This window comes from Mytilinidion resinicola (genome assembly GCF_010093595.1).
Source record: "Mytilinidion resinicola strain CBS 304.34 unplaced genomic scaffold BDZ99scaffold_11, whole genome shotgun sequence".
Taxonomy (NCBI): Eukaryota; Fungi; Ascomycota; class Dothideomycetes; order Mytilinidiales; family Mytilinidiaceae; genus Mytilinidion; species Mytilinidion resinicola.
The window spans coordinates 203,708-228,410 of NW_022985447.1; the positions used below are offsets into that span (position 1 = coordinate 203,708).

The 24,703-nt window shown below is 52.5% G+C and overlaps 9 protein-coding genes across 9 annotated transcripts; 6 read left to right on the forward strand and 3 right to left on the reverse strand.

Annotated features, from left to right (window-relative positions):
- The first annotated feature begins 729 nt into the window (after positions 1–729).
- On the forward strand, positions 730–2,192 carry BDZ99DRAFT_444519 (HIRA-interacting protein 5). The gene is made up of 3 exons (XM_033717889.1): positions 730–1,077; positions 1,128–1,660; positions 1,714–2,192. The coding sequence occupies exons 1-3, from the start codon at positions 814–816 to the stop codon at positions 1,877–1,879; spliced, it is 963 nt and encodes a 320-aa protein (XP_033575708.1). The 5' UTR covers positions 730–813; the 3' UTR covers positions 1,880–2,192.
- Positions 2,193–2,658: 466 nt separating this feature from the next.
- On the forward strand, positions 2,659–6,345 carry BDZ99DRAFT_509274 (uncharacterized protein; the record flags this gene model as incomplete). Its single annotated transcript, XM_033724392.1, has 6 exons — positions 2,659–2,782; positions 2,921–2,932; positions 2,985–3,102; positions 3,152–3,251; positions 3,301–5,630; positions 5,686–6,345. The coding sequence occupies 6 exons, from the start codon at positions 2,659–2,661 to the stop codon at positions 6,140–6,142; spliced, it is 3,141 nt and encodes a 1,046-aa protein (XP_033575709.1). The 3' UTR covers positions 6,143–6,345.
- A 208-nt stretch (positions 6,346–6,553) lies between these two features.
- BDZ99DRAFT_463633 (maintenance of ploidy protein MOB2) lies at positions 6,554–8,663 on the forward strand. The gene is made up of 6 exons (XM_033720116.1): positions 6,554–6,673; positions 6,735–6,818; positions 7,428–7,591; positions 7,653–7,746; positions 7,801–7,934; positions 7,985–8,663. Exons 2-6 carry the CDS (start codon positions 6,796–6,798, stop codon positions 8,227–8,229), a joined length of 660 nt encoding a protein of 219 aa, XP_033575710.1. The 5' UTR covers positions 6,554–6,673; positions 6,735–6,795; the 3' UTR covers positions 8,230–8,663.
- Positions 8,664–9,604: 941 nt separating this feature from the next.
- BDZ99DRAFT_509276 (H(+)-myo-inositol cotransporter) lies at positions 9,605–12,128 on the forward strand (the record flags this gene model as incomplete). The annotated part of the gene is made up of 8 exons (XM_033724393.1): positions 9,605–9,780; positions 9,846–10,284; positions 10,356–10,509; positions 10,568–10,730; positions 10,782–10,848; positions 10,901–11,274; positions 11,373–12,014; positions 12,090–12,128. Exons 2-8 carry the CDS (start codon positions 9,870–9,872, stop codon positions 12,126–12,128), a joined length of 1,854 nt encoding a protein of 617 aa, XP_033575711.1. The 5' UTR covers positions 9,605–9,780; positions 9,846–9,869.
- A 940-nt stretch (positions 12,129–13,068) lies between these two features.
- Positions 13,069–15,817, forward strand: BDZ99DRAFT_571644 (uncharacterized protein). The gene is made up of 2 exons (XM_033728112.1): positions 13,069–13,244; positions 13,298–15,817. Exon 2 carries the CDS (start codon positions 13,477–13,479, stop codon positions 15,586–15,588), a length of 2,112 nt encoding a protein of 703 aa, XP_033575712.1. The 5' UTR covers positions 13,069–13,244; positions 13,298–13,476; the 3' UTR covers positions 15,589–15,817.
- Positions 15,818–16,362: 545 nt separating this feature from the next.
- On the reverse strand, positions 16,363–17,474 carry BDZ99DRAFT_38921 (uncharacterized protein). The gene is made up of 2 exons (XM_033715620.1): positions 16,885–17,474; positions 16,363–16,759 (listed from the first exon to the last, which is right to left on the reverse strand). The coding sequence occupies exons 1-2, from the start codon at positions 17,266–17,268 to the stop codon at positions 16,622–16,624; spliced, it is 522 nt and encodes a 173-aa protein (XP_033575713.1). The 5' UTR covers positions 17,269–17,474; the 3' UTR covers positions 16,363–16,621.
- Positions 17,475–19,225: 1,751 nt separating this feature from the next.
- Positions 19,226–20,180, reverse strand: BDZ99DRAFT_39021 (isochorismatase hydrolase). Its single transcript, XM_033715675.1, has 4 exons — positions 20,004–20,180; positions 19,825–19,947; positions 19,490–19,732; positions 19,226–19,434 (listed from the first exon to the last, which is right to left on the reverse strand). Exons 1-4 carry the CDS (start codon positions 20,110–20,112, stop codon positions 19,268–19,270), a joined length of 642 nt encoding a protein of 213 aa, XP_033575714.1. The 5' UTR covers positions 20,113–20,180; the 3' UTR covers positions 19,226–19,267.
- A 55-nt stretch (positions 20,181–20,235) lies between these two features.
- Positions 20,236–23,069, forward strand: BDZ99DRAFT_571646 (urea transporter; the record flags this gene model as incomplete). Its single annotated transcript, XM_033728113.1, has 7 exons — positions 20,236–20,795; positions 20,875–20,953; positions 21,007–21,198; positions 21,255–21,755; positions 21,808–21,819; positions 21,892–22,229; positions 22,284–23,069. Exons 1-7 carry the CDS (start codon positions 20,721–20,723, stop codon positions 23,067–23,069), a joined length of 1,983 nt encoding a protein of 660 aa, XP_033575715.1. The 5' UTR covers positions 20,236–20,720.
- Positions 23,070–23,152: 83 nt separating this feature from the next.
- On the reverse strand, positions 23,153–24,682 carry BDZ99DRAFT_463640 (uncharacterized protein). Its single transcript, XM_033720117.1, has 2 exons — positions 24,154–24,682; positions 23,153–24,093 (listed from the first exon to the last, which is right to left on the reverse strand). The coding sequence occupies exons 1-2, from the start codon at positions 24,548–24,550 to the stop codon at positions 23,594–23,596; spliced, it is 897 nt and encodes a 298-aa protein (XP_033575716.1). The 5' UTR covers positions 24,551–24,682; the 3' UTR covers positions 23,153–23,593.
- Positions 24,683–24,703: the final 21 nt, after the last annotated feature.

Sequence of the window (24,703 nt, forward strand, 5' to 3'; positions counted from 1 at the left end):
GCAAGGGTTATGAATGAGATGGAGAAATCTTGGATGGAGAAAATGAATCGCGAATTGGGAGTGAGCTAGAATCGATGGCGAAGAGGTTTGCGAATTAAAAACAACCGCTATTCGTTTTAGCACTGTGGAAGAAAACTATGAGTTGCTTCCGTAGAACCAACGTCTTGAGAGAATGCTCGTGCAACTTAGTCTGGTTTGTATGTGTCTTGAACTAGGAAATGTTCCAATATAGTTTGGAATACTCGAGCCTCCTTGGTCCTCAGTTCCACCAGCCTGTCTTAATTTTTCAACCTACATGAATGTTAGATCTCTAGCTAACCTTCTCGCGACACATTAGGTAGCTTTGTTGAGATACGGAAACCTATAGCCTCTCTCCAGGGGCAGTTGAGTTTCTAATATGGTTTACAGATGGGGCTGTGTCTGATTGTCTCATTCAGCTGGTTCCATCCGATATTGTTTGGGATTTTATGTTCCAACAAGCTTGTCAGGGTCTCTGGGACATCGAGGTGCTGGACCGGCATTTGGATATAACGGGATGTCCTTAGGGAAGACATCCAATGTTGGAAATATGCTTATAGTGAGGGGCAAAGAGAATCTGATTGATGTGGAGGAGGCAGTTTCCGAATTCGATATATTGAAGTGAAAGTTGAAGAGAATTCCCGTGACCTTGGCTTAGCTGAGTAATGCAAAAACGTCATAACTTAGTTAATGGAGATTTCCAATGCCGCAACCCTCACGACGACACCTCTCGTTTTCAAGATAACCTACCTTTGTATCTTGCATATCACCTTCTAATTACTTCGCGACCCTATAATGGCGTCTCTCGCTGCTCCGCGATCCGCCGTGCGATACCTAACTCGAGCGGTGCCGTCGGTAACCTCCCGGAGAAGCAGCAAGCTTGCCACAGCAGCTTCAACAAGATGCCTCCACCAGATTTCCACTGCACCATCAATAACGGTTTCCTCTACACGGCATAGACCGACCACTCAACGATGGACTACCTCCAGTTTCACACCGGCCACCGCGAATGGCCGGAGGACTATGTTCATCCAGACGGAAGACACTCCTAATCCTGATGTATGCATCCCCAGCGAACAATACAATTGCAGCACTAACACGGTGTCAAGGCTCTTAAATTCAACCCTAACAGCCGCGTGCTACCAGAGTCAATTTCGTCGGCATTCCTAGAGTACCTCTCACCTCGGTCAACGCTTGCGCCGCCACATCCATCTCCTCTCGCCGCACAACTCCTAAACGTAGACGGTGTCACTTCTGTCTTCCTCGCCACAGACTACATCACAGTGTCCAAAGATAGCGCCACGCCATGGGCCCATGTCAAGCCCGAGGTGTTCAGCATCATCAACGAGTTCATGCTCTCCGGACAGCAGATTGTGAACACGGTCGAAGACAAGGCGGGAGAGAGCGGACAAGGAGGTACCGAGGTTGACAGCCTTGCGTACGACGAGAACGACAGCGAGGTCGTGGGAATGATCAAAGAGCTTCTCGAGACCAGGATCCGGCCCGCGATTCAGGAAGATGGCGGTGATATTGAATTCCGGGGCTTTCACGACGGACAGGTGCTGCTCAAGTTGCGCGGAGCTTGCCGGACATGCGACTCGAGTACAGTCACTCTCAAGAACGGCATTGAAAGCATGCTAATGTAAGTCGCTCGTGCTAAATTCCAGGCCCGTCGGAAACTAAAAGCGGCTGCAGGCATTACATCGAGGAAGTGCAGGGGGTGCAGCAGGTATTAGACCAGGAAGAGGAGATTGCCATGGCCGAGTTTGCCAAGTTTGAAGAGAAGCTGCGGCAGCAAAAGGGCCCTGATGCAGCGCCTTCGACGGTAGGCAAAGGCAGTCTCGACACGGTGGAAGGGTAGAGCATGTATGAGAGAATGCATTGTGTTGAGATCGATCCCGATGCGGCGCATAAGCTTGTGCCAAGGCCACAACGGGCTGCATAAATGCGGGAGCGGCGAGTGGACGGGCAGGCCTTGGCGTTGAGTTCGCAAGCCAATGACGGCATGGCGCTTTCGACGCCTTCTCGGGTTCCCAGCTGCAGCCTGGTGGGCCTGGTGGGCCGAAGCTTGCACCGGTCTCGGTGTCGCTGAGCACGGCGGATGGTGAGGCCCACAGGCCCAGGAAAACCTCAGATTCGCCTTCATGATAGAATTGAATATCCTTGTAGAAGAGCGCCCGTCCTAGCCGTGCCCTGTGGCGAGCCTCCCGCACGTTGATCTGCTGAAACGGCTCCGCCTTCCCGGCCCTCGAAATAAGCTTGTGTGCCGCCTGCGCTGAATCTGCATGTGGTAGCAACGGCCGATAAGGAAAGCACTGACATATGACATCGCGACCAGTTCCTGCATCGTGAGCCCGCGCCATGCTAGCTAGCAAGACCTCCGCCGCGCCGCCCTTAGCTTCCACTCCTCCACCACTGCCAACGCGCCCTCTTCTCCCTCCAATCCACCCAAAAACCCAACGTTAGCCTTGCCATTCATTTTTCCTAAGCCTCTACACTTTGCAGCTACCCTCGTTCGTATCGTTTATCTTTCAACGCTTGGTTGCTTCCCACTTTCCACCAAACCCCCCCGCAGCTTAGCTGCTACAACTGTAATCCACTCGCACTCACTTGAGGCAAGCTTACGCCCCCGCCTTCGAGATGGTCCTCGTATCCAACCAGGAGTACCTCGGCGAGGAAGAGAAGCGCCTGAAGGAGGACAAGGAACGCAAGCAGTACTGGAAGAGATGGGGTTCGTACGTTGCTGAGAGGCAATGGGCGACTGGTACGCTTGGTTCCAGCCCAATTAACTGAATACCTAGCTAACAGTGTGCAGTGAGAGAGGACTACTCGTAAGTCTCCATGCTGACTGACCGCTTACGCTTCTTCGGACTAACTTCTCTTTCTTGCAGCCATGATGGAGATGCATGGAGCCGTAAGTAGTCTTTCCTAAAGCTATCGAGGGATCTCGTTAACCCAGGGTCCAGATTTCACCCATGACATGGCGCGTTCCAGGGCCTTTCGGTGGGGCGAAGACGGTATTGCTGGCGTCTCGGACTCCCACGGCCTGCAGAACATCGCCTTCTCATTCTGGAACGAGAAAGAGTATGCGCCCATTTCTGAAGCTCTGAATACGATTACTGACTTGCGGTAGTGATTTCCTCAAGGAGAGGCTTTTCGGCTTGTCCAACCCGCAGGGAAATCATGGCGAATCCATCAAGGAAGCCCATTTCCATTTGGACAACACCCCTACGGTATGATGGCCTTGTCACTTTGTGGCTTTCTTGTACTTACTAGCTACAGCATTCGTACATGAAATACCTCTACAAGTACCCTCAGCGAAAGTTCCCCTACGAAGACCTCATCAAGGAGAATGCCAAACGCTCCAAGCTCGAGAACGAATACAACATCATTGATACCGGAATCTTTGATGACGACAGGTACTGGGACATCTTCATCGAGACTGCGAAAGAGGCCGATAACGCTGAAGAGCTTCTGTTCCGAGTCACCGCCTACAACCGCGGCCCAGAGCCAGCTCCTCTCCATATCGTTCCCCACGTGTGGTTTCGGAATACTTGGGCTTGGGGACGCGAGGATATCAAAAAGAAGCCATCCATCCGCAAAGTTTCTCCAACGACAGCACACTCAAAACATCACAAACTGGGTGAACGCTACGTTCAGCTGTCTCCATCCCCAGGCACTGGACCTAGCGGTAACGATGTTCAACCCACACAGCTTTATACCGACAACGACACAAACTACAAAGAGATCTGGGCAGGCACCAACAAGACTCCATACGTGAAAGATGGAATACATAAGCGCATAGTTGACGAGCAGCTGGACGCAGTCAACCCCAAGAACATTGGCACGAAGATGGCTGCTTGGTATGCCTTCGACGAAGGCGAGGGTGTTGCTCCTGGAGAATGTGCTGTTGTTCGTTTCAGGTTTGGCAAGAGATATGAAGGTTTCCTGGACGAGGAGCTTTTCGACGACATCATGGAGCAGCGACGTGCCGAAGCTGACGACTTCTATTATCGGATCAGTCCTCTTCCCATGGCTGATGATCTTCGCAACATCCAACGTCAAGCGCTCTCCGGCATGCTGTGGTGTAAACAGTACTACCACTTCATCTGGGACCAGTGGGCCAATGGTGATCCTGGAATGCCGCCTCCACCGCCAGGCCGAAAGACTATCCGCAACAAGGAGTGGAAGCATATGCATTTGGATGATATTCTTTCTATGCCAGATTCTTGGGAATACCCCTTCTTTGCTGCTTGGGACAGCGCCTTCCATTGCATTCCACTGGCTATGATCGATCCAGACTTCGCGAAGAAGCAACTTGACATCTTCACTCGAGAGTGGTACATGCATCCCAACGGACAACTGCCAGCTTACGAATGGAACTTTGGAGACGTCAATCCTCCAGTCCATGCGTGGTCTGTCTTCCGAGTGTTCAAGATGGAGCGTAAGATGTATGGGCGCGAAGATCTTGACTTCCTCGAGCGCGTGTTCCAGAAGCTACTTCTGAACTTCACATGGTGGGTGAACCGGAAAGATGCAGACGGAAACAATGTCTTCGAGGGTGGCTTCTTAGGCCTCGACAACATTGGTGTCTTCAACCGTTCTGAACCGCTCCCCACAGGAGGTGTCCTCGAGCAAGCAGACAGCACCGGATGGATGGGCTTCTTTTGTCTCAACATGCTCAACATGGCCCTTGAACTCGCTAAGCATCGTCGGATCTACGAAGACATTGCGTCCAAATTCTTCGAGCATTTCCTGCTGATTAGCGATGCAATGCAGTACCGATCTGGCGGAGAAGAGAAGCCGCTTTGGAATGAGCAGGATGGGTTCTACTACGATGCCATCTCTTGGGGCGGACCATGGAGCCACCAAATGCCTGTTCGGTCGCTTGTTGGGCTCATTCCACTCTACGCCACTCTAACCCTCGAACCCGAAATCATCAAAAAGTTCCCTTCGTTCAAAAAGCGGCTAGACTGGTTCGTCGAACATAGGAGCGAAACGGCTACCAGGAACATCGCATCCATGAAGCGCCGTGGCAAGGATGACCGAATGCTCCTGTCTCTCGTCAACGAGGACCGACTCCGCTCCATCTTGGCCAAAATGCTGAACGAGTCAGAGTTCCTTGCTGATCACGGTATCCGTTCTCTGTCAAAGTACCACGAAGATCACCCTTATTCGATGGATGTCAATGGCCAGAAATTCCAAGTCAGCTACATCTCCGGTGATTCGGATAGCGGACTGTTCGGAGGAAACAGCAATTGGCGTGGTCCCATCTGGATTGCGGTCAACTTCCTGCTCATTGAATCACTTCAGCGATTCTACATGTTCTACGGCAAAGAATTCCAGGTCGAATGCCCCACAGGGTCTGGGGACTATATGCATCTAGGGCACGTTGCCGAGGAGATTCAACATCGTCTCCAGCACCTATTCGCTCGCGGTGACGATGGACGACGGGCTATCAATGACGGCAACGAGATGCTCGACTACGATCCGCACTGGAAAGACTACCTGTGGTTCCATGAGTTCTTCGACGGAGATACTGGTCGGGGTCTGGGCGCAAGCCATCAGTGTGGATGGACGGGACTGGTTGCAAAGATGATTCATGACTCTGGGTAAGTTGCAAAACTTGATTCTTTTTCGATTGTTAAATGCTAATGTCTCCGGCAGCAACACTTGTCGCCTTCCACAAACACCCCGTACACCAACTACAGCGGCGTCCCACTACTTCGACGATGTCTGGACGACAACAGGAAAGCCCAAGAAGCCGCATCACCTGCGTCGTTCTTCGACCACACGCTCTATCGGGATGCGTAGCGATTGGGGCGAAACATCGACTAACGAAGATGACGAAGCCCAGTCGCCTATTCAGAAGAACCGTTCCAATTCCATAGGCATCCCCGACGCGGAGGACTTGAAGTACAAGAAAGAAATGGACCAGCATATCCATACATATGTGAGCGATCAGCTGGAGCGGTTGAGAACCAAGGACTCAGGAGGGGTTCAACCCGATGAGCTTGAAACTATGCTCGACGGTCAGGTCGACGGGGAGACGAATGGTGGCGACAAAAAGAACGGATCTGGCGGCTACTTCAGCCATAACAGCCCCTTTGATCATGATGGTTAGAGAAGCAGTGACGATGCTTTCGGGTCGGTTTTCATATTCTCTTAACCTAAGACGCGCGGCGTTCTCTCATGCAGCGGTTTTCTCCCTAGGACCTAAAATTACATCCTTCCCTGATTTCGTGGCATTGCATGAGCCTTAGGCTCGAATGGGCTTTAGACGGAGCATTCGTAGACCGAGAATAGATTCCTTGCGTTGCTCGTCCTATTTATGATTCATGATGCTACTGTGATTGGTGACAAACAAACTAGGGAGCACCAAGTGAAAATAAACTCGACAGTAGATATCAAGGCGTGTATTCGTTGAATGATATATCTCAATTCGATTTCCATGTGATCCGCGGTGGGTAGTGTACTTAGTCAGCAGGATATCAAGATCTAAGTGCCAAGAGATCTTTTGTTTACTCCACTACAACTCTGCTCAATCGCATACTCCGCGACAACTCCTTCGTCGCGATCCTCGATTCCACTCCTTCTACATCCCTCTTACTTGCACTGCCCTCCCCTTGTGGCATCCAATCAATTCCTGCAAGCAGTAAGCCGCCCATTCCTTACTGATGCCATCACCATGCTAACCACCGGAATGCGATCAACAGCAAGCGCAGGCACCCATTCGACCCCACGTAAACCCGAGACCGTGAGGTCTACCTCGTGGACATGTCTGGCTTCATAACAACAATGTTCGTGTCCACTTCTTCTTCCCCTACTGCCTTCCCCACGAATCCAAAGCCCCTCCAGCCAGTCTTCACCCTCGCCCAGAGCGAGAGCTGCATACGCTTCGAATGAGACTTGCTTGGACGGAGAGAACAGATACTCGGGAAGCAAAGAGATCTAGGGTGCCTCGACTCAGTTCCTGTCCGACCGGAAATGACGTACAAAAGCCCGCTGCAGAGGGGTTTGAGCGAGGGGTTCCGGGCAGCACAAGCACAGACTCAGGCTCCGTCTACAAGCGTAGGGCTAGGGATTAGAGACTGTGGAGACGAGTTGGAACATACAGGCATGGTGGTTCTGCCTCCAACACCGGTCTCTAGTCCCAAGCTGGCCCCGCGAGACGCAAGCCCGGTGCGCGACTGCCCCAACTACTCGTACAAACTACTTCCTGGTGGCGAGACGCCTGTTTGTGCTTCTCCGGTCAAGCTAGACTGGGAAGGGTGTGCTAGTCAGACTCCCAAAAAGCTCTGGGCAGGGTGGGGCACTGGGGGTGCTCCGGGTCCTACTGGCACTTTCAAAAACTTAACGCCGCGAACTGGATTTGGAGGCCTGAGCTTACTTTCTGGTTTCTTGAGCAGCAATCCCCGGACGCGCACGCCGTTCAAGCCGCAGAAGTCGAATCGGGGGACTAGCAGTTGGCAGCTCAAGCAGTATGCGGAGGCGACGCTCGGGAGTGGGAGCTTGAGGAAGGCGGTCAAGTTGCCGGAAGGGGAGGATAAGGATGAGTGGTTGGCTGTTAATGGTGAGTTGGTTATGGAAAAGGATAATTGCTTTACAGGAATGCTAACGTAGTGGTCGTGTAGTGGTCGACTTCTACAATCAGATCAACCTGCTCTATGGTTCGATTACCGAGTTCTGCTCGCCGCAGACCTGTCCGGAGATGAAGGCCACGGACGAGTAAGTCATACGCTTCATTCAGTTGGAATATGGCACCGGTGCTTATGAGTATAGATTCGAATACCTATGGCAAGACACGGAGAACTTCAAACGCCCAACCAAGATGGCGGCGCCAGAGTACATCGAGCACCTCATGGCGTGGGTCCAGAGTAACATCGACAACGAACAGATGTTCCCCAGCAGGATCGGTTAGACCTCCTCGCCCCTATACTATCGACAATCAGGCTAACTCCCCTAGGCGTCGCCTTCCCCAAGACGTTCCCAGCTCTCATCCGCAACATGTTCAAGCGCCTCTACCGTGTCTACGCCCACATATACTGCCACCACTACCCTGTTATCATCGAACTGGGCCTCGAACCGCATCTGAATACGAGCTTCAAGCACTATGTCCTCTTCATCGACGAGCATGGACTTGCGTCGGGCTCAAAAGACTTCTGGGGACCACTGGGCGATCTGGTGGAGAGCATGCTGAGGAGCGATTGAGTTGGAGCAGAGACGTGGTTGCTACGAATGGTGTATGAGGTAATGCGGACATGAAATGGCATTGAGCGGCAAAGCAGCTTTTCGGATTCTTTTGTTTTCAACGAGGCGCAATGGCGCTGTTTGGCTCATAATCGGACAGTAGGAATAGGGGGCGTTGTTCCAGGGCGACATGCAGTTTGTATTAACGACAAAACAATCCGCGGTGCTCTCTTAGTTTCATGGCCATACTCTAGCTAGCGAGTCCTGAGATTCCAACGTGATTGAGACACGCACCCTGCGGACTTCCTCTGTTCGCGCTTTCTGGAATATGGTATGAGAGTGATGTGATCAGCAGTGGCCAAAATAAGTGGTTTCCTAGGCGTCTGCAACGTTGGAAGTAAACCAACTGGGTGGCATAGGGTCTATCTACATAGGTATCGGAACGTAAGGTTTTCTCTGTGCATAATTTGGAGGCTCAAGAGCTTACACTCTAGTCAAGAAATCGTGCACCATTTTGCTTCTCCATTTCTAATAACAGGATACCTTTTGGCAGAACTCATTCCCGCGAGACACACGACAAGGCTTGAAGACGAAGCATTCTGTGCAAGCCCCACTTGTCAACGGCTATCTACCCCACACCTGGGCGCTGTCAAGCACCCTGGGAACGATTGCGTCAATGGCGCACTTAGCGAAGTGCATTGGCACAATAGCGACAGGGCTCTTCGTCGATGCAGATCCTGTGAAAAGGATCCAGCAAGAAGTCGCTCACCGTGTATCTGGTATTCGGATGTTGTTTCCTGCGGTTGTAAGAGGCAGCTGGAGCGAAATGCAGAATCAAAGCTCAAGGAGACTCGAACAACAGCGCTCCCGTTCCCGCTACCAATGGCACTAGCTCTCCCCAGACTCCCCTCCCCTCCACGCCCAGAGGCATCAACGTGCCATGAAACCTCCAGCAAATGATCCAACTGCCTAGATGTCACTGTTCCAAGCCATGGCTGTCCCCGCCCGTTCGCCCCATCCAGCCCGCATGCAGCATGATACCAACGCAGGATCGGGCGTGACGTCACAGCCAGCAGCGGTACCCAGGCGAACATCCTCCTTTGTGTGCCGCCTATCGCGTGGACAAGGACCCGCAGACCCAAGCGAATGGTGCTTTCACGCGACCGTCGGGCTTGTCTTCCGTCATGCAGCGGCACGGCGGGTTTGTTTGAGTAAATAGGGACGATGATCATGCATCGTGGGGCCAGTTGGGCAGATTTTAGTGGTAACCCAGCGCCCGGGTCCAGTCTCGCCGTCAGCGGCGGTGGGGAGAGCTTATGAATGAGTGATTCCCTGGGGCCCCGCATAGGTTGCTTCAAGCTGTGTGAGGGACTGACTTGCTCTTCAGTTTATACCGTGGTGCTTGGTTGTGCTTCTTAGTTGCCATTGATTGAGTGAGGCGGTTGATAGATGCTTCGTTCAAAGTTCGAACACCACGATTCGAGAATTTGATAGCACCCTCACGCCCCCTTTCCATGTGCTCTACCTTACAAACGTCACCATAAACACTGCACAGCAGGTTCTATAGCAAGAGTAAGGATCCCAGTTCAACTTTCAAGTCACACTTTCAATATCAATCTCAAACTCACACCCCTCAGACCTCAACCTCAACACCACCCACCATGCTGCCCTCCCACCACTCCGCGCGCCACTCGTCCGGCGACGAAGAAAAGCCCGACAAGATCAACCCCGTGCGCAACTCCAGCATCGCCCTGTCCGCCGCCGAGCGCGCCCGCCGCAACATCAACGCCAAGCTCGCCAACCCGCTCCAGGGCTACAGCTACGAGGAGCTGCGCAAGATGGGGCGCGACTACGCGTACGAGCACGCGCTCGCCGAAGCCGACGACGTCCGCGCGCTCGAGCTGGGCGCGATGCTGGCGCGCGACCCCGAGAACATCGACATCATGAAGCAGTTTGGCGTTACCGATGAGGAGCACGCGGTGCTGGTGAAGGAGATCACGCATCGGTGGAGCCAGCCGTGGTTGCTGTATTTGGTGATTATTCTGTGCTCGACTTGTGCGGCGGTGCAGGGGATGGGTGAGTATCTGTTGATTCATAGTGACGTTGTTTTGTGAGGGTTTGAGAGGAGAGATACTGAGAGAGTTTAGATGAGACTGTTGTGAACGGTGCGCAGCTGTTCTTCTTGCCGCAGTTTGGCATTGATAATGGCGACGAGCGGTCGACGTGGCTTACGGGGCTGGTTAATGGGGCGCCGTATCTTTGTTGTGCGCTTATTGGGTGTTGGTTGACCACTCCGTACAAGTGAGTGATCGAGTCTTTGCCTAGAAGAAGCAGGACCAGAAAATTGATTCGGTTGCAGCAATTGGTTCGGTCGTCGAGGTACCATCTTCATTACTTGCCTCTTCAGCGCTATTGCGTGTTTCTGGCAAGGTTTTGTGAATACGTGGTGGCACATGTTCATTGCGCGGTTTGCTCTTGGATTTGGGATTGGGCCAAAGTCGGCTACTGTTCCTATCTATGCTGTAAGTTCGGATGTTGTTCAATTCGAGTTCCTGGCTGACGACTATGTAAAGGCCGAATGCACACCTCCGCAGATCCGTGGTGCTCTTGTCATGCAATGGCAGATGTGGACTGCTTTTGGTGAGCTCATTTACGAAACGGAGTAGGAAGGATAACGAGTTGACTTCTCCAGGCATTATGTTCGGCTACGTCTCTGATTTAGCTTTCTACTCCGTACCGGATAAGCACAACATTACCGGTCTCAACTGGCGTATCATGATGGCTTCGGCCATGCTTCCCGCCGTATTTGTGTGTTTCTTCGTCTTTTTGGTCCCCGAGAGTCCGCGGTGGTACATGTCCAAGGGCCGCCACTCCTCCGCCTATCACTCCATGTGCAAGCTCCGCTTCAATAAGGTCCAGGCGGCTCGCGATCTGTTCTATATGTCGGAGCTGCTCAAGGCCGAAGAGAGCATGACCATTGGCCAGAGTAAGATCAAGGAGTTGTATACTGTTCCGAGGAATAGGCGTGCCATGATAGCCTCTGAGATTGTCATGTTCATGCAGCAGGTAAGTTTGAACTTTCCCCCCGACTTCCCTTGAACCCCTTTTTTCCTCCAAATCTTCAACACCCCACAAAAGTCAGCCCACACTAACACCTCCCCAAGTTCTGCGGTGTAAACGTCATAGCCTACTATTCCTCCTCCATCTTCGTCGAATCCGGCTTCAGCGAGCAATCCGCCCTCGGCGCCTCCCTGGGCTGGGGCGTCATCAACTTCCTCTTCGCTATTCCCGCCATCTACACCATCGACACCTTCGGCCGCCGCAATCTGCTCCTCACCACCTTCCCCCTCATGGCCCTCTGCCTCCTCTTCACCGGCTTCTCCTTCTACATCCCCAGCAGCTCCAAAGCTCACATTGGCTGCATCGCCCTCGGCCTCTACCTCTTCGGCATCGTCTACTCCCCCGGCGAGGGCCCCGTCCCCTTCACGTACTCCGCCGAGGCGTACCCGCTCTACATCCGCACCATCGGCATGTCGCTCGCGACGGCGACGACGTGGTTCTTCAACTTCATCCTGTCCATCACGTGGCCGTCGCTGCTAAAAGCGTTCAAGCCGCAAGGCGCGTTCGGGTGGTACGCGGCGTGGAATCTGGTTGGGTGGGTGCTCGTGCTGCTCTTCATGCCGGAGACGAAGGGCAAGACGCTCGAGGAGCTGGATCAGGTGTTCTCCGTGCCGACGCACGTGCATGCGGCGTATGGGCTTCGGCAGGTGCCGTATTTCTTTCAGAGGTATGTGCTGTGGCGGAAGGTAGAGCCGGAGAGGTTGTATGAGCGGGAGTCGTATGATGAGAATGCTGTGGAGCCGGGGACGAATGTGGTGTAGATGATGAGGACGTCAGATGGAGTTGGCAAGAGGGAGTGAGTAATGGAAAAAGAGGAGGAAGTTTTACGGAATTGGTGAGGCGCGTATGGCGAGGGAAATTGAAACGGGTTTGTGGGGGACGGCCTGGATGCTTCTTTGATACCCAAGCCCCTCATTTGATACTTAGATTTGGTAGGACTTCTTTGTACGATTCTTGGATTTCGGGGGTTTCCGTTTTCCGCGGAGGTGTAATACGATAAGGACGGTTGGTGGGTGGAGGTAGATGATGAAAAGTCTGCTTATGAATGATCACGTGCTTCTGATCATGGGCAACAGCTTCAAGCATACGCCATAATTTCCTCCCACCCATCTCCATCACCTCCACTCGTTCTCATTGCTCATCATCATACCTGATTTACCTCAAATCACGTTACGATAGCTCATCGAGCGGCGAGCGGCCTGTTGGATACCGTGTCGCCGCGAGCACATAGTGAGGTCAGGAACCCCCCCAAAAGCATGTGATGTCGGGAAAAGGGCATCGAGCCGCGATCATCAGGGCTCATCAGGGTGGAACAACTGCTCGAGTTGGCGTCGCCGCCGCTGTCGGAAGCTTGTGATAGCGCTGCGAAGCACCCTGCTGGCTATTGAGCAAGTTTTCAGGGTGCAATTGGAAGAAGAACGAGGTCATTGTAATAAGGAGAAGTTACAGGGTGACACAAACACCGGACTGAGTCGGGCTCGCGATCTCGCGATGAGCAATCGCCGTGGCGAGGAACTAATGGGAAGCAGGAGAGAGGTCCGATGAGGCTCCCTGTGATCTGACGGAGATTTGGTGATCCGGCGAAGCAACTGGTGATCCGGCAAGCTGTCGAGGAAGATAGCGGAGTGATTCGAAAGAGATTTCTGATCCGACAGTGACAACGCTGTCAATATGGGTATATAAGAGGGCTACCCAAAGCCTTTACACTCTTCCTTTTGCACTCCACTTTTTCTGGCAAGCAAGTTCAGCTTCCACATCGACTCTTTCTCGAGTTGCTCTTCCTTCTCCTTTTCTCTCTCTCTCTTGTCTATGTGGGTGTTGTTTTGCTGACTACTAAGGATGCAGCCGCCTAATTTGGCATGCTTGTGCCCCCGGTCAACTGATACGCCTATATCGATGATATCAACACTGTCAAGGTATATTCGAGTCCAAAGGCTGGATATTTTGAGCACGTGCTGATCTGGAAAAGCCCCAGTCTCAACCAAGGTTCCGGAATCGTGTGCCACGTAATCCTTCGACTCACTCATCACACGACTATAAAAGCTTTCCTCTACGACTCTCTCCCACTCCTCCTCCAGCCCGAAAAATTGGAATAACTCCTCGCAAGCCAACAAGCTCAGCGAACACTGCGCCCATACTGCGCCCATCATGTCAGACTTGCCCTGGAAGTTCAGCGGTGCGGGGGACCCTAACAAGCCGGAACTTCTGAGCAAAGCTCTCAAAAACATCCATCCCGGACGACCTGCCACTTGGGGAGGCATTTTCCAAAGCGAAAGAGCCGATGAAAACCGGATCTACAATGAGTTCAAGACTCACACTATCCCGGATATTCCAAATAACACTCGAGTTGTTGCAGTGTTGGGAATCTCACCTTTGGGTATTGCCAACCCTGGCAAGCGGGACGTCGATGCGTGGATGCTTTCAGATTTTTTTGCGTTCTGGAACGTGCTTCATGGGCTCACCAAAGACCAGACCTGGCTGCATTGCTTAGATCTCCAGAAACTGGTTGAGAAGCACACGCAATTTCTGCACGGCAACCCCTACAAGAACGATCGCAAAGTAGTTCTCGACAGCCAGATTTTGAAGAATGCAACAAGTGCATCCGAGCTACACCCCCCAAAATCTGTTGAGCCCAAACTGCTCAAAGCCTCGTTTGAGAAGGCCCTCAGGAAAGAAGCTCTTGCGGCTCAAAAAGCCAACCAGCCCCTTCTCATTCTGATATTCACCCACGGCATCCTCACTCAAGGCGTCAATATTGGGATAAGCGAGGAACAGAGGGCGAGGCTGATAAATATGGCACCGGTGCCACTCCAACTCGGCCATAACAAGGAGCTCGACGAGAGGCATTTCACTATCGTTGACTTTCGCAATGCTCTAAAAAACATCATGATTGACATTACTCTCATCACAAATGCTTGCTATTCTGGAGGCTGGGCATGCAATATGTCAAGGGCTGGTGGAATAACTGCCTTGACTGCAGCTGGTCCGAGAGGAAGGAGTAAGGCCTGGCGATATTCTGAATCGTTGGGACGTGCTTGTGGGAGCATGTTCGCTTCAGCAGTCATCGAGAAGCTCACTCGCCATCCAGTCACAGAAAAGCCGCTTGTAAATGACGAGAATGAAGACGCTCTCACTGAAGAGCAGTTCGAAACCTACCAGGCGTTCACAAGATCTACCTATCAGCTACTCCTCAATGAAATTGACCGTCGTGGTTATGAACATGGTTTCGTTTTCACCGCACAGGACGATGACTGGGAAGAGACATGGGGTAAGCGTACGGGAATTCCCATGGCTGACTTCAAAAATCGTTGGGACAGCCTTGAGACTTGGCCTAAAGATCAGTACCTTCACCCAGGAGGCCCTCAGAACCGCGATCCCAACGTCTCAGAGGAACTTCGACAAGAGTATCTGAGTCTCGAGGCCGAGGAAGCTGCCCAACAATTCAGGGATAAGAAAAAGCCCCCACGAACACCTTTTGAGCCATCGGGCGGCTTGTTGGGCAAGAGGAAGGCGAGCAGCCAATATGGCGGGAGCACTGAAGCACTATGCACCACCGTCAAAGAGCTTTCAATTCGATATCTCAAAGGCCATCCACACATTGAAGACTCACCAGAGGGCGGATATCACGCTGTTTTGCGCGATATCATCAACGGCGACGAAAATGACTTGAAGACACTCGAAGCCGCTAGGGAGTTTCTCCAATTTAGGTACCAACAGATGGAAGCCGCCGATCGTTATGTCGAAATGATGGCACTGAATAAGCCCTATGACCAAACCTGTGTCGACTTCGACCCCCACAATCTTCAGTTCAAGGTTCAGCACCATTGCTCGGAGTTCTGGGACATCATATGTGCTCGACTAAATGCCTTGTTCCCGCCGCCGCACTCCCGATCGCAAGGAAGGAATTTTAGCAAGCCAATCCTCTACCTGATCGCAGTCTTCGCATTCAACAAATTGAGTCCTGAAGAAGCAAAATTTGCGATTGAGAAGGTCGCCAATTCTGCAACAGAGGAGGTCGAGGCTTTGAAAGAAGTTGTCAAGACTGACCCAGAAGTGCGAAGCAAAAGGAGAAAGATGATGGAGATTTTCAAGGTTCCTCTCGGTGCTATCTCTCCAAACAAACGCTCTCGCGCAAACACTTTGGAGGAGAAGAAACCTGACCAAAAGAGCAGTCACTCTCGTGGCCATTCTTTCGACTCGGGCGGACATTCCCGTGGAGAGTCCAGCGGAGGTGGAAAGAAGAACCTGCAGTCCGAGTGAGACCTCTGGAAGAGCATGTCCTACACACGGACACAGACATGTTGCCCAGGATGGGTGTGGCCCATACTGGAGAATGTTCGTGGGTAGGGATGACATTCTGTTTTTTGAAGCCAGAAACCGACCCCTTTTGGCCAAAATCCGTAATTAGGGAAGGACACGTGGAGGACACGTGCTTTTAGTAAAGAAAATGATACAATAGTTCATATGACCTGGATAGTTGACAAAGGCTATCCACTTCTACGTTATGATTGAGATGTGATTGGGACTTTGAAATTCGCGCTCTCTGAACGTTCCTGTGCATGTGCATGCGCCATGCTGTTCGGAACCCGCGCGCGTGACCGTTGCGAACCCGTGGGATTTTAGCGTTCCCCGGCTCCCGACGTCCTTCGACACTCCATCGCTGCTCTTTGGCGTCTACGTTCTCGATGGATGGCTATGCGCCAGATCGTCCTCTTTAATCGAGCACTCGGTAGAGTAGAAGATGGCGTTGATGAGACTTCGGGTTTTTTTGGATGAGATCGTGGCTTGAAAGGGATCTCGGCGTCTGAAGCGATGCCAACAGCCCATGGCGGGTCGAGGCGCACGATGGGAGCGGCGACAAGGTGAGGATTGTGCAAGGTATCGCGAACGGACTTTGGAATTGCTGGGTTGAATGGAAGGGGTAGGAACAGGGAATCGAGGTAGGCTATCGACTCGACGTAGGTATTTTTAAGTTTTCATGAACCATTCATCGTCGTTCGTCGCTCTGAACTTTTCTTGAGTTTTTGTAGGTCTGCTCTGTTTCTTATGTGAATCTTTTTCTCTTGTCTTGTGGAGTCACGGTGCACTGTGCATGGAAGAACGTTGTGGTGAAATGCAAGCCTCGTTAAAAACCCTCGTAAGGGGAAAAAGAGTGCCTGCGCTATATACCCCAAGTCCCCTCCTTCCTCCCCATCACTCTCCACCCTGATTCTCCTCCATCCCATCTCGTTTTTATCCTCCCCCCAAGCCTCCGCCTCAGGCAGAGCTTGATTCCTCTTGTCCTCCAGGTTCCCTATGGTATTACTTCGCCGCCCTCCCCTGACAGGCTAGCGCCAGCTTTTTCTCCAGTGGGATCCTCTCCCGGCTTCCGGTCAACCCGACACTGATTGTATACACCGTCCGCGTTGTCTCTCTCTGCGCCGGGCTGCTTGTTCAGGGAGAGAGACGGGTCACAAAAGCTGGGAGTCCGCTCAAGTCAATTTAGTGCGGAGGACTGTAGCTTTTTGTGATGACCTCGAGTCTCAACCCCTACTCCTCATTCCAGCGTGGTCGTATTCCGAAGCGGGTGCGGCTACAAGAGCAGTGAAGGCGTCGTTCCTTGACCAACCCTTGCCAGAACCTAGTGGTTCTGAACTGTTCCAAGAATCCGGCACTCCTTCTTCCAACCTCCGCATCAGCGCCCGTATGCCACGGTATTCCCAACGGGTGGGCTGAGCATTGGCTTTCCGAAGACTTTCCGGGACACCTCGTGCGTCCTCTCAAAAGCGTCAGCGTCGACATCTGCATACACACTCCCCCCCTGCACGGACTAGACACCACCGTGCACGAAACAAGGGTTTTACACTGTATACACCCCGGTTCGCGCACGTTGGTGTCCAGTCCGTACAGGAGGGGAGAGTGTAGGGAATCACCCCTGGGAGACTCAGCTTCGGCTTCCATCGATCGCGCACCCGGAGGCTCTGGCCGTCAGCTTTTCGGCGTTTGGGGGCTGCCCATGCGTACGGGCTTCGGGCGCTTCCTCAGGTCGGATCCGCCCATCCTGCGTCTGCGTCTGCTTTTTGGTGTTTGGGGGTCTCCCAGGTGTACGAGCATCGGCTACAGGATAATCCTCGTCCTCCCATGTTGCAGCAAAGGCGGTTTGGGGGCCCTTAGGCCTCTGTTTGAACGGTCAGCAAAATCTGCAGCAGGAAGTCTGGAGGGGAAGTGAGATCTTACGACGGAGTCGGAGACGCGAGCTCCCACCACGGGCCGCCATTCTGATCTCGTCTCTGTCTGCAGCCTGCCTAGCAGCACTGCCGCCGTGGAAAGGTTGGGCACTGGGTGGTGTGGTCGCGGGACGGATGAAGAAAAGAAGAAGCAGGGCAGACGCAGCCTTTTATTGCGAGGCAGGCCGCGGCGCTAGTGGGGGCGCTAGTCCCGATAGAGTTTAGTCCGGCGAGGAAAGGTGTCGCTTAGGGTTATGACGCGCCCTCTTGCTTCTGCACCGCCACATCCAGCAGCGCGACTGTGGCTCGTCTGCCTTTTGGAAGCTGATGGAAGGCTGTAGAAGCTGAAGCCGCTGGTGTCTGGAGGTGATGCCGCCATCTCACCTGTGGCAGAAGGCGGTTCAGGGCGAATAGGGGATATCCGGAGTCAATGCAAATCTATCTCTTCCGTGCGACCACTCTTTTGATACTCACTATCCCTATCTCATGGCAATTACAGCCTGCACCATCCTCTCAAGCTTCGGCTTCGGTCCCAATCCTCCAGGGAGCACCTTGATACACCCACAGGCAGCCGTATTTACGTCGGCATCAGGAGAAATCATGACTCTTCTTTCCTCTTTCACCTCTTTATATCTCTCCCCAAACTAGATATCAATGCACTGCCAACGTATACGCAAGTCGAGAGCTTCTCAAGGCACGAAATCTTAGGGAAAACTACACGCGATCTGCTTGGCTCGACTTCCGCTGGGGCTCGGCCTGCTTCAGGGCCAAAAATCTGAGATACTCTTTCGTATTTCATTGTCTCCTACGGGATCAGACGCTCCGTCCCTTTCTGAAACTCCAGGTATGCTGCTAGACTTGATTCATATCCATCTACGCCACATGTAACAAAGTATACCCATGTTCGCCTCCGAGTAATCTGGCCGCCGCTTTTGCGCAGTATCTGTACAGTTCCAGCTTCTGCGCCTCTCGGATATTTCGTACAGCACGCAAGAAACTTACATCAACGTCCAATCCCAGCTTTTCAATCTTGAACGGATGCCTAGAAATCTTTCATTCAGCCTAATCAACGGAGATCTTTCGCAGCCCCGTCGCGTCTTCGGCAAGTCTTGAAAGCGTTCGCACCCACTCTTTGACTTCTTGGCGCGACGCAACATGGAGATCAAAGCACTTACGCGGCGGAGCTCTATCATGGAGGTTTATAAGATCACCTCGTAGATGATGAGACGAATTTCGACCGGTAAATTTAGAAACAGGAGAGGTAGGTTTCGTCGTGGCATGGTAGTGACCAGTACGCTACTATGTCTGGATGGATCGGTGTTTTTGGTGTGTGGGAGGAACCATGCATGGCACAGTGGTTAGGCTTCGGGAGAGGAAAAGTGGCAATGCTTTTAGGCAGCGTCTGGGTTGGCGCGAAGAGCTATTAGGCTTGCCAAAAGTATCGATTTGCAAATGCTAATAATGTATCGAAAGACCTCAAACAGTGCTAAGCAAGTGTACACAGACAAGCCTATAAAACAGGATGTGTTAGATGGAGGAACCCGGTGGCTCTGGAGAAGAGCTAGCTGCAGTCTAGCAGTAAGGAGATATATTCCCGGCTATCACCATCGCCAAGAGGTGCGGCGAATATGCGTCCCTGCATGCCATTGATAGTATCGAGTGAGGTTGTTCAAGGAGTAGCATAATTTTGGGCTACCTGATTTCGAGCTTTGAGAGCCAAGATTGACCTCAAACTATTTGGCAAATTTCTCCCGCAACGTCTTCATCATCCACGCCTCCGTAACAACTTCAGCAAATTTCTGGTCCATATCGAATAGATTGTTGTCGTTAACGCTCTCGTGACGATCTCCACAGGCCTCTCGTACAACAAACGGGCAGAAACCATGCTGCATTGCATCGACTATGCTCCCATCAGCTATTTGCAATACCAAAATCGGAAATACAAAATCACTTACGGGTCGTTGCTCTCACACAGCCACTCGTCGAGTACCCAATGCAGACCGTAGTATCGATACCCATGCTTGTGAGCAAACTTGCTAAGCTAGTGCCGAAGAAACTGCTGCTGTACTGCTTGTACACGATCACTTCATCCTCCCTTGGGACGACTCCCTCGGCGAACTCGCGCATGGGGTTCCCCTCGTCGTACGCGTTGAGAACATTGGGTAATTTGTACTTGTACCATTTACCTTCGCTCAATCCTACCGGGAAGCGTTAGTCGACAATACCGAAATACGGCTATTCCGACCTGAAATACCTTCTCAGAACCCAAACACGGAGGCTAGGATCTTACCTCTGGCGTTGAATATCACAGACGTAAAAATCACAGGCAGGCCTAGACGGCGGAACTCGTCTATCAATCGAACGATAGAGTCTCGCGCCTTATCAAAGCGCTCGGGAGCATAGAGGGGACATCCTAGTAACCTTTTGATTAGTGGCTAGCCATTTTAAAAGCCGAATGGAACGAGATACCTGGAGTGTGATATGCCTTGACAGCATCGATGACTACCAGGGCAGGTTTTTCTCCAAAAGGTAGCTTATTCTTTCCGTAACATTGAGCGTAGTTGTCTACAATATACATAGTACTAGCATCCTGAGTGATATATCCAGAAGGTCAACATTACTGACCAGAGAGATCCTGGAATTCTGACATTTTTCTGTCCTTCCGTCTTCGTTGAACTGTCTTTCAATTTGTTGTCAATACCTCTCATACATTCTCATAAGCCGCTCTATATAATCATATCCACGGCAATGTCCAACCTTGCATCGTGGCACATGCGGGCATCGGAAGCCGCAAGCCGAAGGTTTACCGCATGCGGAAAGGATCGACCTCAACCTAGTGAACGTCTTATCACACATTAAGCATCGGATAACTATCAACTATGGATCAGCAGGATCAGATGTGCCGTGGTGCCGTGTTGGGAGACTACTGTCTTTATATGCGGCCCTTAGAGTTATTTCCGAGCTTGTCATGAGTCTTTTAGCTTCCTCTAGGTGGTATTTACCTCCAGCCCTAACGTCGACGCCAGATAAACCTTTAGATAGACCTCCACTTTATCATATGCCTCCAAATGATCGGAAAATAGCCGTCGGAGATGCGCGTTCTCGCCGATTGAATCGTGGTTGTACATATATGTCTATCCTGGATGGGCGTCGGGGGTACTAATCCACGAATTTTCAGCGACTACGATGGCTGGACTACAGATCCTCGACCCCAGCGCGGGCTATGGAATAACGATTGGAATCGGACTTGCGTTCGCGGTTGTCATGATTGGATTTACGCTTGCAAGAATACTATTCTAGCATCAGTCAAGCTCTGTAAGACTCGCTCACTTCCACCCAGATTTCTAATCGGTATGGCTCTCACAACACCTTCAAATCTACCGAGGAGTTCAACACAGCTTCACGATCTATCAAACCTGGTGAATACGTCCCTTACTAAACATGTAAGGTGTGTGACTGACCATTGCTTCAGGAATGATTGCTGCCGGTATCGTTTCCAGCTGGACGCACGCTTCAACTCTCCTCACCAGCTGCACCCTCGCCTACTCCTACGGCGTCTCTGGCGGTCTCTGGTACGGTGCCTTCGGAACCTTCCAAACGCTCTTCTTCGCCTTCACAGCCTTCCGCATCAAAGAGCGCTCCAACAACGCCCATACATTCCCTGGTACGTCACCTGACCCCTCTCAACCCTATACCAACACCATACTCACACTCCCCTAGAAATCGTCCTCCAAAAACACGGCAAGATCGCCCACATCCTCTTCACCATCCTCGGCCTCATCGCCAACCTCATCGCCGGCGCAGCTCTCATGGCCGGCGGCGGCGCCGTCATCTCCTCCCTAACCGGCATGAACATCTGGGCCTCCTACTGGATCCTCCCGGTCGTGATCACGTGCTACATCGTCGTCGGCGGGCTCCGCTCCACCTTCATCTGCGACTACCTCCACACCATCATTCTGTACGCGTGCATCTTCACATTCATGTTCCAGATATATGCGGTGAATCCGGACATTGGATCTCCGAGCCGGCTCTACGACCTCCTCAAGTCCGCGGAGAAGAAGCATCCTGCCGCCTCTGACAACGGCTCGTTCTTGACGGTTAAATCGCACGCGGGCCTGGTGAAAGCGGTGACGATTCTGCTGGGTGGGTTTAGTAACGTCTGGACGGATCAGGCGTATTGGCAGCGTGCTATCGCGTCGAGTCCGACCACCGCTGTGAAGGGTAAGTTTGTAGCACTAGGGAAATGATAAGTGTGCTCATGCGTCGTCCGCAGGCTATATTCTTGGTTCGTTCGCCTGGTACGCCATCCCCTTTGGCATGTCGACGGCTTGCGGTCTCGCGGCTGCCGCACTGTAAGGGAACGATATGCTCCGTGTCACTCTGAGCAAGGCTGATGTCTCTGCTGGGCTTGCTGGGCCCGCTGCGATCATCTCGCTCATGGGCGGGAGCGGTGCCTACCTCTTCATCGTCCTTGTATTCATGGCGGTCACATCCTCGGTCTCCGCTGAAAGCATCGCAGCGAGTTCGCTAATGACGTTCGGCGTTTACAAGTCGTATATCAACCCCAAAGCGTCCGTGAAAGCGCTGCTCTGGGTCTCCATCGGCGGCTTGATCATCTACGGGGTTGCGTTGTCGACAATTTCGTGTATCTTCCATGCTGCTGGGATCTCGCTGAACTATCTCATTAGTATTCTGGTAAGGGCTCTCTAAATCACGTGATGAGGCAAAGCTAAAGCTAACTGCACGCAGGCCTGTCTCATAGGAGGCGGCGCCCTTCCTATGGCCTTCATCGTTTTTTGGGACGGCACATCTACCTTCGCCGCTATCGTCTCGCCGATCGTGGGGCTCTGCTCCGGCCTCATCTCCTGGATGGTGTGCACGAAAGTGCGCTCGGGGAGCATTACCATCGCGACTACTGGCGACGTTTACAACAGCTTGACCGGCGACTGCGTCAGTTTAGGCATGGGCCTTGTTTGCATCGTGGTGCTCTCTCTCCTCGTCCCAGACAAGAAAACTGTTGTGCTTGAGACGATCGATGGACAGGACGTGCCCGATTCCGAAGAAGCAGAACGGAAAAACGAGTCCGGAGACTTCCCTAATAATAACATGGAGAACTTGAACGAGAAGGGGATGGAAGCGACGACAACATCGGACCCTCGGGTCGAGCCGCACAAAGTCCTCAAATCTTCTATGGCCGAAGCGATCAAGCCTGTCCTTGAAGAGCCAGCGGTCCCCATGTGTGCACTTACGCCGGAGGAGGTCCGCTCGCAGAAGCGGCTTGCGCTGATTGCGTTGATTGTTGGCACGCTGGGATTCATGATTATACTACCGTTCACGCTGTATGGCACCGGGTATGTGTTCTCGAGAGGGTTCTTTACGGGATATGTGGTGGTTGCGTTCATCTGGGCCTGGGCGAGTTTCTTGATTTGTGTGGTTCTGCCTCTCTGGGAAAGTAGGGATGATATGCTGTATGTGATTGGAGCGATGTGGAGGGACGCTAGGAGAGAGAAGGTGCATCACACCGAAGGACATTAGATTGAGAAGGGTGTGGAGAATTGGCAAGTAGAAAGGAAACAAACTGCACATTTCGCGTACCTGTTTACTCATATTTCCATTCGACTTGTCCTCTGTGAACATACATGTCACGGGCGATCAATCATGTGTAAAAGTTCGCTTTGAGGAGACTTGTTTGGCCGTAGTTTTTGATGTCATTGACTTACAGCTAACTAGATTAACACCAGTCCACTCTCGATTAATGACCACAAACTTTGACGAAGCCCGTTTCACAGGTAGGGAATGGTGGTGCAGTCTCCTTCAGACTAGGTTGGCATTTTTGTGAAAGAACGTATTTCAGTCCCTTCATCAGCGCCAATGATTCAAAATGTGTCCCCACTCTTTCCTCAACAACATCTCGTCCTCGATCCAAACGAAGTCTGCCCCTCAAGGTCATAGGAGGAGCTGAAAAGCAGTACTGGATATAGGCACCGGGTATAAGTAAGTAGCACAGCATAGTTTCAAGTTTCTGACCTGCTGCTGACGGTAGTAGCCTTTCGGTCCAATTATCCAGCATCCGGTACAGTCGGCCCCTTTAAAGAAGGAGCTGCATCGCTGGCACTTCGTCCATGTCCTGAAGGGGCTACGTCGCTGTGACTTCCGCTCATACGGAATATTTTCTTCACACTTTCCACACCTCTCTTCACGTGAGGATGATTGGCAAGGAAATCGTCGTCGCCATACTTAGCCTCACTCTTCCCGGTCGGAGACCTCAACAGAGATGACACCTTCCTCCTTCCTCCCGGTAGAGGGTCCAGAGGACCGGCTTTTGGAGGCCACTCCCCATTGTCCTTCCAGCCTTGCACGAGCGCACGCGTCATGTCGGCGAGGTTTATAGGCACGGAGGGGGTTCGCGAGGTGACGACGACTTTGTTGTATATATCCGGATATATCTTGCTGGTGATAGATTCCCGAATGGGGTTGTGTTTTAGGAGAGGCCGAGCAACAGGGACGAGGCTTTCGGCATTCGGATCGGACTGAGCTGTGAGTCGTGCATGCTTGGCTCCTGCGGAAATTAATGAGCCATCTAGCTCCATGTCAAACAGCTCAAGCTGGTCTGACGCACTGTGCTTTCTCGCGCCGGACTTCTGCACCGCGGCGGCACCTGTCCAAGCATCTCTCCGCTGCACAAAGCATGCCACGCCCTCGTTCCACGCCATCTCTTCCGCCAGAAGCTCCCGCCGCTTCCTCTTGCGGCTCTCCAGCTTGGTTTCCACGGCCACAGCTATACTGTCAGGTGAATCGAATTTGTATGGATTGTCGCCAGCGCCCGCGGCGGGGTCGGCTTCTTCGTCAGACCCAGATGTGGTGCCGTACTCGCGCTCCCTGAAATCAAGAGCGTTCCGGACTTCCTCGTCGGACTGGGACCATGCTGCCGGCGCGTCCGGCCAGGCCCAGTCATCGCGTACTCGGTCGGTAAGGAAACGGCGAGCTTCGCGGGCGGCACTCTGGTTGCTTTCCATGGGGCCACCGCGCGGGGACGAGAGGGTTGAGAGTAGCGACGGAGGGGAGAAGCGCGCCGCGGGACTGGCGCGGGTTCTTCGGGGTATATGGATATGCGGTGGTGTGGATGCGTTTGTTAATGTTGATGTTGTGTCTGACATGAGGGAAACATT

Excerpts from the sequence above, each read along its gene's own strand:
- BDZ99DRAFT_444519 (XM_033717889.1), top strand. The coding sequence starts at position 814 with ATGGCGTCTCTCGCTGCTCCGCGATCCGCCGTGCGATACCTAACTCGA. Across the intron at positions 1,078-1,127 it reads AAGACACTCCTAATCCTGAT|GCTCTTAAATTCAACCCTAA; the intron begins GTATGCATCCCC and ends CACGGTGTCAAG. Across the intron at positions 1,661-1,713 it reads GGCATTGAAAGCATGCTAAT|GCATTACATCGAGGAAGTGC; the intron begins GTAAGTCGCTCG and ends AAGCGGCTGCAG.
- BDZ99DRAFT_463633 (XM_033720116.1), top strand. The coding sequence starts at position 6,796 with ATGTCTGGCTTCATAACAACAAT. Across the intron at positions 7,747-7,800 it reads GAGATGAAGGCCACGGACGA|ATTCGAATACCTATGGCAAG; the intron begins GTAAGTCATACG and ends TTATGAGTATAG. Across the intron at positions 7,935-7,984 it reads GATGTTCCCCAGCAGGATCG|GCGTCGCCTTCCCCAAGACG; the intron begins GTTAGACCTCCT and ends TAACTCCCCTAG.
- BDZ99DRAFT_571644 (XM_033728112.1), top strand. The coding sequence starts at position 13,477 with ATGTCAGACTTGCCCTGGAAGTTCAGCGGTGCGGGGGACCCTAACAAG.
- BDZ99DRAFT_38921 (XM_033715620.1), bottom strand. The coding sequence starts at position 17,268 with ATGGAAGCCGAAGCTGAGTCTCCCAGGGGTGATTCCCTACACTCTCCC. Across the intron at positions 16,760-16,884 it reads GTAGCCGCACCCGCTTCGGA|AAGCAGCCCGGCGCAGAGAG; the intron begins ATACGACCACGC and ends CTCTCCCTGAAC.
- BDZ99DRAFT_39021 (XM_033715675.1), bottom strand. The coding sequence starts at position 20,112 with ATGTATATTGTAGACAACTACGCTCAATGTTACGGAAAGAATAAGCTA. Across the intron at positions 19,948-20,003 it reads CAAGGCATATCACACTCCAG|GATGTCCCCTCTATGCTCCC; the intron begins GTATCTCGTTCC and ends AAAGGTTACTAG. Across the intron at positions 19,733-19,824 it reads TGTGATATTCAACGCCAGAG|GATTGAGCGAAGGTAAATGG; the intron begins GTAAGATCCTAG and ends GCTTCCCGGTAG.
- BDZ99DRAFT_463640 (XM_033720117.1), bottom strand. The coding sequence starts at position 24,550 with ATGGAAAGCAACCAGAGTGCCGCCCGCGAAGCTCGCCGTTTCCTTACC. Across the intron at positions 24,094-24,153 it reads GTCCGGCGCGAGAAAGCACA|GAGCCAAGCATGCACGACTC; the intron begins GTGCGTCAGACC and ends TAATTTCCGCAG.